We start from the raw sequence: 11,024 nt of genomic DNA, 5'->3' as shown, positions 1-11,024 counted from the left end.
TTGCTTACCATTGCCCTGAGGCTAAGGAGTCCTCCAGGACCCACTGGCCGGCACTTAGTAGCTGTTCAATCAATGGCTGGCAATAAATGAATAGCAGTGTCCTAATAGAAAATGAAATGGTCTGCCTTGGGAGGGAGGGAGTGCCCATCACTACAGCTTTTCATTCACAGAGGCTGACCTACCCCTTGTCAGAGATCTTGGGGGTGGAGCTGAAAAATGCTCCCTGTGCCACACATGCCCCAGGATCCCTCCTGACATTGAAATTACAGGGTAATGACACTGGCCCCTGCTGGAGGGTACCTTTTTTTTTTTTTTTTTTTAAGATTTTAATCTTTACACTCAATGCAGGGCTCAAACTGATGACCCCAAGATCAAGAGTTGCATGCTCTACCAACTGAGCCAGCCAGGCTCCCTGAGGGTATCTTTTAAAAAGCAGCCAAATCCCAGTGGTCTCATCACTCAATGTCAGTGTGGTTCACAAAAATTTGAATTCAGGAAGACAAAGGAAATTCATTGCAGAGCAGCAACCAGTTCCAGGGGGTGGGTGGGGGAAGGTGTCATCCTGGGTTTCCAGGGCCTCCAATCCAGAGTCAGCTTCTGTCACACCTGCCCCTGAACACACAGGTACTTGCCAGGCGTGTCTGTAGCCCCTGGGCATAGAGATACTCCACCAGCCTTAGGTGAGGCAAGTTTCCCAAGTACTAATTCCCTGAAGATCTTTTGAGTATGGGCCCCCTGCAGTCGGGCCTCTCCAAATCAGCTTGGTGGTACCCAGTGCCTACCGTGTACCAGGCTCCAGGTGAGCAAGGCAGATAAGGTCTGACTTTCCTTAACTCACTGGAGACTTGGTCCTTCCCTTAGCCTGTTACCTCGGGTAAACCAGGTTTCCAACCCTGGCCTGTCAGTGAGGACACGTGGGCATACCTGAACCAGGGCAAGTGGTGGCCAGAGCTGCTGGGGACCTGCTTGGTTTCCTACGGTCTACTTCTGAAGCACAGATCTTTCCAGAATGTCTTCACAGTCCTCAAAGTTGGGAGAATCCAGTATGGATGGAACCATGCCAGCCCTCCCTCACCACTAACCATACTCTGGGGAGATAAGCCTCAGGCCTGAGCCCACGGGTATCTGAGGGTGGGCTGGGGGCAGGAGCCCAGGAGTGTGGCTAGCATTCAACCTGTTAATTAGCTGTGTAACCTTGGACAAACCCCTTTCCCTCTCTGAGCCCGGGATTTCTCCTTTATAAAATGGGGAAAAGGGATCAGACTGGTTTTCACGACCTTAGCTATGAATCAGAATTATCTGAGTGGCAGCCAGAGAAAGGAACTTGATAATACACACTTTCCCAGGCCCCATCCCAAAGTTCCTCAAGGAATCTGAACCCCCAGGGAGGAGGGGCCTATTCAAACCCCCAACCTCACCCCAGCTGGGGAGCCTCCGGAGTCCCTTCAAACTCTCCCCAGCACCCCTCCACTGAGAAACTCTTTGGGACACAATCTCCAAGCCTCCTTGGGCCAGGGCGAGAGTAAGCTGCCCCATGTCTCTGTCCAAAGACTTCTGGAGCCTGAAGCACTAGTCAGTGAGCAGTTTATTACCCATCAAGCTGTCCCCTGCCTCCTGGCACCGTGGCCTGTACACAACTAGACACAACCTTCACTCCAGTCTGGCCTCACACCCAACCTCCGGCCCCACTCCCATCTTAGCCCTCCAAGGCAGCACCAGGCCCAGGGGCTACTCCTCAGCTAAGGGCAGGGGAGAGGAGGCAAAAGCGGGACAAAGAGGACCCAGATTGGCCCCAAGCTTCTGGACCCACCACCCCAGGATGAAGGGACAGCGGGCAGGGCTGGGGTGGGGGCAGGGCGAGGGGCGTTTGCCAGGCGATGCTTCAGGCAGGAGGCTCTTCTCCAGAAGGCGCAGGAAAGCCACTCAGGTCTCGGCCAATGATCTCACTCACTGTAAAGGAGGTGCAGTTGAAAGACTGGGCTAGGGACTGGTCCCCACCTTTTCCAGAGATCCCCAATCCATTCCAGGCAGGCCTCAGTCTAGGATGCCTCTAGGTTCCTCCTCCACTGGCTTCTCTTACACAGGGCCTCAGTTTCCCCAATGTATCTTGACACTTGTCCCCAATCAAATCTCACTCAATTCCATCCATGTGGGCTCCTGGGCCCCCATCTCAGCCCTTTCCTGCTGGCTCGGCCTGCAAGGTTAGGGCAGTCGCTGTCATTAGGGCTAGAGGTGGGTGTAGCCAGTGGGAGGAAGGAGACGCGAAATATGAAGGCTCCTCATCACCAAACGTGACCACAGTCACCATGGGTGGGGGGAAAAGCTGAGGCAAGGGGAAATGTGCTGGACTGGGACCTCAGTGAGCCCCTGGCCCCTCTCTGAAATTCAGTGCGTGAATCTGCAAATTGAGGGAGCTAGGCTGAATAGCCTTCGGAGTGCTTCTAGCCTGGAAATTTTGTGATCTGGGACAGAGGGCGGAGGCAGGAAAAGGGCTGGGGCAGGTGCTCTAGACACCCTTCAGGACTGAGTTGAACCAGATTTAGGTGGCCACAGGCACCAAACACTTGCCTCCTGAGACCCTCCAACTGGCCTGAGGGCCCGAGGATGCCCCATCTCTGGGAAGCCAAACTCCAGCCCTCAGCAAACATGCAGAGCAATCTCTTGCACACACTCACACTCACAACCCCCAGCCCCACACCCACCTTCCTCCAGCGTGATACCCTGGATAGGGACACTGTCTCGGAAGCCGCTGCCGTAGCCACCCCTGGATTTCTCCTGCTCCGGAGCCCCCTCCCCAGGGCCATAGCTTGGCCCTACCTCATTGTATCCCTCAGCAGGTGGGGGGTGAACACCACTCTGGGGAGGGAAGGGGCCTTCAAGCGGTGGGGATGAAGGCAGGGGAGGCCGAAAGGGAGCTGGAGGAGGGAACGGCAGCCCCAAGGGAAATGGGGAGCCCCGTCCTCCAAAGGGATCACTAGGGAAGGGCCGGGGAAGGAAGGAGACTGGAGGTGGGCGGGCACAACCTGTGGTACCCCCAGTCTCAGGGAACATCCGTAGGCCAGGTCTGTAGGATGGTGGGGGCCCCGTCTGGGGGTACAGAGGGGGTGTGCCATAGCTGAAGCCTTCTGACAGGTAAGGAGCTTCGTAAGCAGGGTCTTCGTGGGGATAGGAGGGGTATGGGGGCCTGGGTGGTGAGAAGTCCATGTCAGTGCCAAAGGGGGGGCCGGGTGCTGAAGGGAAGCCGCGGAGAGAGGAGTCCGGTAAAGGCTCCTCCTTGAAGATCACTGGGTAGATGGGAAAGCAGAAGGACAAGCCGATGAGAGGGCTGGCAGTCTCCCTGCCGCACAGCATCCACCCACTGCTCCATCCCCAGGCTTCATCCATCCCTTGGCTCCTCATGCAGGGCACCGCATCCCTCTGCCCCGGCCTCAGTTCCCCATAGCCCCACACCCCCACCATGGGCCATCCCAGAACATACCAGGCAGGAACTTAAAACTCTGGGTAGGACTGCGCTTCCTCCTCCCGTTGGAGACATAAAAGTAGACCTGGACTGGCCGGGACACTCGCTTGTTGCTGTACTCAGGGACAGTCAGGGTCAGCGTCACCTGGGGAAGAACACAGGACGAGGCAAGGAGCACTCAGGTGCCCAGGCTCAGGCTCGGCACAGCCCTTTCAAGGACCCAAAGTCCACCTCTTGGCTTTTTCCATTTGCTAAACAGCAAACTTCATTCCCTAGAGATGAACCTGCTCCCAGAGTGGCCTGATTGCCCCCTCCAGAAAAGAAAAGGTAGCTTCCGGAGTCCATTCCCATGGGCAAGAGACACAGCTGTGAATTTTCTGACTTCTCCCACCACCGCCCAGGGTGACAATGGTACCTCATTGCTCTGCAACCGGTTCACGGTGGCCTCCTCCTCCCACTGCAGCTTTCCATCTGTGTAGGAGGAACAGAGAGCTCAAGCCCAACTCCAGGGCCCATGTCCCCTGCCCAGTCCCCTGCCACTTCCCTTCCTACTAGAAGGCCTGGCTCACAGAGGAGCCCGCTGCATGTTTACTCAATTGAATGGAAGAGACAGCAAACTAAAATGAGAAAAATGGCAGGCCAGCCCGGGGAACCAGAGAGAGTGCATGACAGAGGCGACTCCTGGACCCTCCCGACCAGCTCCAAACATCCCCTCCCCTGATAGTGCTGGGAGGAAGTTCAAGAGTAAGAAAGGGTCCTAGCTTGAAGGAAGACAACGGGACCCAGATCTCAAGATCCAGGATCTCTGAACCTGCTCTGACATGGTGCTCAATTGGAGTGTAGGGGCTGGAGCTCTTGGTGGGCAAGGTTAGGGGAGTGCAAAGGCCTCAGGTTGGTGGGTTTACCTCGACCCCTCAGGGTCCCCTTCTCCAGCCCTGCAGCTGACCGAGGCCCTTCACAGGCTTTGTAATCACAGTTGTGCTACCAGGTCCATAACTCAGGAGGGGCTTGGGGTCTATGAGGGTATAAGTCCCATCTCCCCCTCCCCTCTATAGACTATCTACATGGGAGTAAACTGTGTCAAAGCTGACTGCCTGTAATAAAATGAATGTGATTTCTCACATCTGTTCATCACCTTGAGCATTTTAGATTGCTGTCACGCCCATCACCCCATGGGAAGCAGACAGGACAATAGGAAGGGCAGCCCGTCTGTTCCCTTTCACAGATAAGGAAACTGAGGTTCAACTTGCTGGTTTGGTGACGGTGCCAGAGATCTCTCACTTGCCCATTCCAAACTCTTCCTGCCTGTCCCCCACCCCCGTGAGTGCTCACCAGGGCCCCTCTCGATGAACACCACCTTGGAGTCTGGCAGGAAGTTGGAGCCAGTGAGCACTAGTTCCTCTCCTCCTCTCACGGAACAGGCACTGGGGCTGTAGGCCTCTACCTGGGGCAGCTCCTGGGCCGAGCGCTGGGCTGCAGAGCGGTGCAGGAAGGAGGCTGGCTGAGCTGAGTCCAAGAGGACCCCACCCTTCTCGGAATAACTGCCACAGGACCCTGGAGGGGTCCTTTCCAGTAGCAGACACGCAAGTAAGTCAAGAGTATCTCTGGGGTCACACACACCAGGTAAGGAGCTTGGGCAGAGACAGAGATGAACAGCGTCACCTAAGGCCAGAGTTACCCAAACAAGTACACAGGGCCATCCAGGGACAGATGGAGGACAGCCCAGAGACAGTCGAGCCCAGAGACAGAGACTGTGGCAGGGACAAATTAGAACACTGTCCCCAACCCCTCCATAATAGAAAAAAGCGCTGAGTCCTTTACAGGGCTACCTAGCACAGGACACGGAACACTATGCAGAAGAGATGGGAAGCCAGACATACACGCAGACAGGGAGTGGCAAGAGACACTGAGGTGGCACAGGGCCTCTTTGCTCACAGCACTCGATGGGCACTGATGCTGTCTGTACAGAGATGACCTTCCCGCTGCCCTGGGGCACGTGCACCCGGAAGACAAGCCGCACACGTGTGTTCTTGCGCCCAATGTCGGTCTCCCCCTTCCGCAGCTCAATGTCTGAGTTTCGGAGCTTCAGGATTCCAGCGCAGTCAATGCTGAAGGCAGAGAATGGAAGGCAAGCCCCCACCCAGCTGAAGTCAGAATAGCGATGCCCCTTTAAGGGGGAAGCCCCCACGCTTCATCCAAAGCCCTGAATGACTTCCTGGGGAGGGGAGTGGTATTTTCTAATCACAGGTGGTCTCTCCAAGGTGCTCCCTAGGCCCCAAAGTCCTCTTTTAGATCATGAGAAGGCCTGGAACCTGTTCTAGAGGTGATGTCCAGCTAGCTCCTCTGGGAAAAGAAAGAGTGGGCCTAGCTTACACCACATGGAAAAGGCTGGTCCTAAAGCCTGAAGACTGAGGGGAAGTGAAGTGGGGACCTACTTGGCTGCCATGTTGTTCTCAGGAAGCAGGGTCATCTCCAACACTTTGGTACCACTGACTACAGCTTCATAGCTAGCTGTGGCCACCATCTTGCCTGTGATACGGTGCACCTGATAGAAGGCATGAGGCCGCAGGTTCCTTTCATCTGCAGTGCCAATGAACATCTGTAGAGTCAGTGGCTTCTCACTGTAGCCTAGGAGCTGGCAACGGGAAAGAGAGAGGCCACCCACTGAAACCCCCACTGTCTCATCCTTCATCCATCCCTGGGCTTTCAGTCCACCAGGGGATGAGGATGATGAAAGATAAAGGATATCCTGAAAGGGATTCCCAGGGGGAATTGGGCACCAACTGTGGAGAAAACGTGGCCTGAAGTTTACAGTGTTATTCTTGGAATAAGGACCAAGCTGGGCTGGGCAAAGGAGGCCCAACTCAACAGACAACCTAACTCCCAGTGAACTTTGGCCTCAGCCTAACCCCTCCCCCATATCTGGCAGGCCACCATTTTCCAGAGTAGACATGAGGCGGGTGTCCCATGGGAAGAGTGGAGCGGGGGGGTGGAGGGACAGAGAAGTGGAGAGTATATCCGGGTCCTGGAAGTGCACCCTTCCTCCCCTAACTCCAGCCCCTCCCCCAGGCTGCCTGCAGGGTCATTGCTGAGAGGGAGTGTGGGAAAGGGCAGTGCCATGGGTCTGCACAGCTGGAGCCCATCTGCAGGGATCTGGGACTGGAGAAGAGAAAGGCTATCAGGCCTGCCCTCTGCCCCTTACCTTGACTACAGGGTGACCACCAGGGGCAGCTTTGACAGCCCCTCGGCTGCCCTCAGTCTCGTAGTGGGCCCGGTGGTGGGCTCTAGGCTGCACCTCAATCCTCAGCTCCAGCTGCTCATACTGGCTGGGCAGAGGCCAGTCCAGCGGGGGTAGGGCAGAGGTCCTGAGTAGGAGAGAGAAGCACTGATCATCTGCAGCCTCAGACCTCAGTCAGAGCAGCACTGGGCCCAGCTCCCTGGGATGTGAGGGAGGAGGGGGTGTGAGTGTGGGAGAAAGGAAGTCACAGCAGAAATAAAACAGTCCACAAGCCCTGAAGCGACGGGAGACAGGAGACAGCCCTCTCAGAGCCCCTTGAGATGAGGATGTGGAAGATGACACAAGGCCTGAGATTCCCTTCTTTCCAGTTCTGAGCATAGGGTTTGGGGTGGCTAGGGTTCATTCACCGGGATGCAGAGGTGAACCTAGACCTAATCTTCATCCCCTGACCCGGATGAGAGGAGTCAAGTAAAGAAATGCTTCAGGCCAGAAAAGTCCTCAGAGGTTACTGTTTTGTTTTTTCAAATAAAGAAATTGAGGCCCAGGGAGTAGAAGCCAGCAGGCCAAGCAAGCCAGGGACTGACAGAAACCAGGACTGTTTCCAGGCCAGCACCCTCTCCACTAGCTGGAGCTAGACAGGTCAGTTCCAGAAAGCTGGGGGTTACAGATGGGCCACTCCTGTACCGAGCTCAAAGATGTCCCCCAGGTGGTGACTGGCATTGTCTAGAGACACTCTGAGTAGGCAAAACTAGGAGAGGGTGCCACTAGCATCCAGGGGTGTTGCTAAACTATCCTACAGCGCCCACCACAGCCCCTAACCATTATCCCGATCGAAATATCAACAGTGCTGCGGAAGTGAAACCTTGCTCTAGAGGAACCCACGGGAGCAGGTGTACAGGTTTCTTTCCCCAGGAAACTTCTGGGTAGAGCCACCTCAATCTGACATCCCAAAATTTAGGATTATTGAAATGTGCAGGGTTCTTGAGTAAAAGGGGTGGAAGAACTTCAAGAACTGCTTGTTTTAATATGAATTCCTTGACTTGCAAGCTATTTTATTCAAATTAGCAGCGACACTTTTAATTAGTAAGACAGGGGCCTAGAAATTAAGTTAGAGAAGGGAGGCTTCCTGCTACCCAGCATAGGGCTGAAATCCAGGTTCCATGCCCTGCCAGTGCCAGCACAGAGCTAAGGGTGGGGAACACCTTAAAGATGCTCCTTCTTTACCTAAGTGGTCCTCTTGGGGGGGTGGGGAGGTTTTTCCTCATTGGTCCACAGGGAGTGATTGTCCTTTTGCAAATTATGTGTTTCGAGGGGGTCGGGGTTTTGTTTTGTTTTTTAATTCTTTCCCAAACTGGGTAGATGGCAGCAGCCAAGCTGGTTGCAGATTCTCTTTTGAAATGCCAAGGGCACAGACTGGGACCTTTCTTCAAACCCATCCCTGACCCTCCTGCTCTCAGTGAGATGGCTGGAGACAGAGGTGGTGATAGGCACAATCCTCACCTGAAGATGGGGCTGTGCCCCCCAATCCGGGCCTTGGACCACGCCAGTGGGGAGGGCACTGCCAGGTAGTCCATGCCGGCCACCTCCTTCCGAGGCGCCCCGGGAGGCGCCGCAGCCTCCTCCGCTCCCGACTGCAGCTTCCCATTGCACGGGGCAGGCTCCTCGGACCGAGGCAGAGCCACTGCCTGCTCGCTGGAGGTCCGCCGGGTCTTCTGCGGGATGCTCTCCGCCGGTGGGGCTCCCACGTAGTCAAAGGGGCCAGGGGAGCCAGGGTCGCGGGCCAGAGGCAATGGGGGTGGTGGAGGCGGCTCGGGCCCTTCCTCCCCCAGGCTGCCTCGGCGGGACAGAGCTGGGGAGGCCGAAGACGGGGTTCCGGAGCTGGAATAGCGCCGCTTGCCACACGGAGAGGCGGGCCGTGGGGAGGCTGGGGTGGGCCCCGGAGCGCTGAGAAGTAGCCAGCTATCCTCTGGCCCCCGACCTCCGGGGCTCGGACCATACAGGTTCCAGGGATCGTCGGGGGTCCACGGCCTAGGGGAGGCCCTAGGCGAGGGCAGGGGGGAGCCCAGGCCAAAGCGGGAGGCTGCCTCATTTAGCTCAGACTCCACCTCGTCGCAGGCCGCGTACAGGGCCGCCTCGTCTGAAGCGTCCGAGAAGAAGCTCCAGGAGGACAGGCTGCTGCTGCCAGGGCTGGGGCTGAAGAAGGGGCCCCCGCCGTGGCCCCCGGTCTCTCGGTAGCCCCCAAAGCCTTCTGGTGGCGGGTAATCCCTGGGGGAGCCGTCCCCCCAGGCATCGGGGTTGTCCTCCAGCGTGGCCGGCGGGTCGGGCGTGGGAGAGATGGAGGTGATGCGGATGCTAGGGCACTCAAGAACGCGGCCTCCCCCAGGCCCCCCGGAAGCCCCGCCCGGCCCCCCCAGCCTCACTGACCGGGCGGGCTGGCTCTCCCAAGTGCCAGGTGAGGGGGCCGGGCGGGGTGGTGGCGAATGCATGCCAGGCCGAGGGGGTGGAGGCCGAGGAATGCCAATAGGGGCAGCGCCATAGGGAGGGGGCTCCCCGAGGGCCAGACGGCAGCATGGCGGGGCGTCCTCTGAGTCCAGTTCTGTCGAAATGGGAAGGGAGGGGGACAGAGAGAGGGATGCCACAGGAGATGGGGACAGAGAGAAGCAGGTGAGATGTCTGGGTTCCTTGAGTGGCCAGCCCCCCAAGTCCTGTATGCCACCCCCTCCTCAACATAAGGGGGGGTGGGTCCTGAGATGCCCTTCAGAGCCACGAAGACAAAACGCACAGTTGGACCTCGAAAGGTGGAGTACATAGATCCAGACGTCCCAGGCCTTTCCTTACTGGGATAACCTGACGCTCTTGAGCCCCTGGCCCTGGGACCAGGGGTACCAGACGGGGCGGGTCTTAAGGTAAGGGAGGCGATTCGAGAGGGGCTGGAGCTAGGCCTGGAGGCGTGTTTAGGGAAGCGCTGGGCTGGGGGCGACTCACACATGAACCCAATTAGCAGCGGTTCCCAAACCCCCAAACGGTGCTGGCAGGAGCCCCAGTTGCCATCGCAACAGTGGCCAAGGGGGGGGGGGAGCGCCAGGGCTTGTGGCAACGAGGAGAAGTGGCTCCTCCTTCGCTCCCCCCATCTAGGGGCGGGGGTACAGCCGAGGGGATGCTGCGTGCCGGGCCCAGCCTGCTGCAGGGGGGGCGCGGGCAGCGCGGATTCCGTGAGAGCGCCGGCCGCCGCCCCCGGCTCAGTCCCCGCCATCTGCCTCTCATTGCGGCCGGCGGGGGAGGGGGAGGGGCGCCCTGACGGGCCCGGAGAGCTCCCCGAGCCCCGGGCGTCTGGTCCGCCGGCTCAGGGCCTGGCCCGCGAGGGACACGCTCCGGGGCCCCCTTCCCGTTCCCCTAGCGGCGCCCGGGGCTCGCGGGGCCGCGGTTCCCGCCCGCCCCCCAGCCCGGTGACAGACGGCCCAGCCGAGAGGCGGCGCGCGGCCAACGGCACCCCCACCCCCACCCCAGTCACGACCTAAAAAGGAGAAAGTGGTGCCCGGCCCCCAGCCTCACCTCCGCAGACCCCAGAGCCCCGCGACTCGCCCTCCCCACCTCTGAGCCCCTCATCCTCCACCCCAGACTCGCTGCCCTAAAATCCCCAGTCTCGAGATCTCCGGGCCCTTCCTTTACTGTCCCCAAGACCACTTCCCAGCCCCGCACTAACCTTCCCCCGACCCCCCCGCGCCCAGCGGGGGGGTCTCCTTTTCCTCCCCGAACACCAGCTTAAATTCCAGCTCCTCATCCTCGCAGCTCGCTGCCCCCATGGAGCCGGCCAGAGCCCCCAGGTCCCGGTCTGGGTGGGAGGGGGGAGCTCAGGAGGCTGCCGTATCTTCACCCGTGGCTCCCTCCCTCCCCTTCTCCGTGACGCCCCCTCCTCCGCCACTGCCTCCTCCCTCCGGACGCCCCCACGTTATTATAGAAACTTTTCCAAACTTTTTTCCCCCAAACTTCTTCAAAGCGCCCCCCCCCAGCCTGTCCCTGATTGGCTGCCCGGGATGCTCCAGCCCCTCCTCCAGGGATGAGATGAGAAAACCACGCGCCCCTCGTCCTCCCCCACCCTCCCTCCCTCTGTCCTTTCTCCAGTCCCTCCCCCTCAAAAAAAAAAAAAAAAAGGAACAAAACTTAATTGGAAAACGGTCCCTAAGTCTTGGTGAGACCTTACTGAAGCCTATAGGCCAGCATTCGAGATAGACATATCCCTCTGGGAGCACTTCCACCACCACCACCCCGCTCAAGTTTGTCTAAATTCTGGGGCTCCGGGTCCGAGAGCCTTAAAGGGGCCATATC

General features: G+C 58.3%; 1 protein-coding gene across 2 annotated transcripts; it reads right to left on the bottom strand.

Annotated features, from left to right (window-relative positions):
• Window positions 1-1,570: 1,570 nt before the first annotated feature.
• On the bottom strand, window positions 1,571-10,602 carry NFATC4 (nuclear factor of activated T cells 4). 2 transcript variants are annotated; one of them, XM_039254746.1, is made up of 10 exons: window positions 10,402-10,602; window positions 8,199-9,294; window positions 6,663-6,825; window positions 5,896-6,095; window positions 5,396-5,568; window positions 4,793-4,933; window positions 3,876-3,931; window positions 3,479-3,605; window positions 2,703-3,284; window positions 1,571-1,950 (listed from the first exon to the last, which is right to left on the bottom strand). In XM_039254746.1, the coding sequence occupies exons 1-10, from the start codon at window positions 10,499-10,501 to the stop codon at window positions 1,883-1,885; spliced, it is 2,706 nt and encodes a 901-aa protein (XP_039110677.1). In that variant the 5' UTR covers window positions 10,502-10,602; the 3' UTR covers window positions 1,571-1,882. The 2 variants fall into 2 exon arrangements, with proteins under 2 accessions (XP_039110677.1, XP_039110678.1); XM_039254747.1 differs by having other exon boundaries at window positions 3,024-3,284.
• Between the last annotated feature and the right edge of the window lie 422 nt (window positions 10,603-11,024).

The sequence above is a fragment of the Hyaena hyaena genome, unplaced genomic scaffold, assembly GCF_003009895.1.
Source record: "Hyaena hyaena isolate Hyena2069 unplaced genomic scaffold, ASM300989v1 scaffold_497, whole genome shotgun sequence".
Taxonomy (NCBI): Eukaryota; Metazoa; Chordata; class Mammalia; order Carnivora; family Hyaenidae; genus Hyaena; species Hyaena hyaena.
The sequence above is the reverse complement of the archived record's forward strand: the minus strand, read 5'-3'. Positions and strand labels throughout refer to the sequence as shown.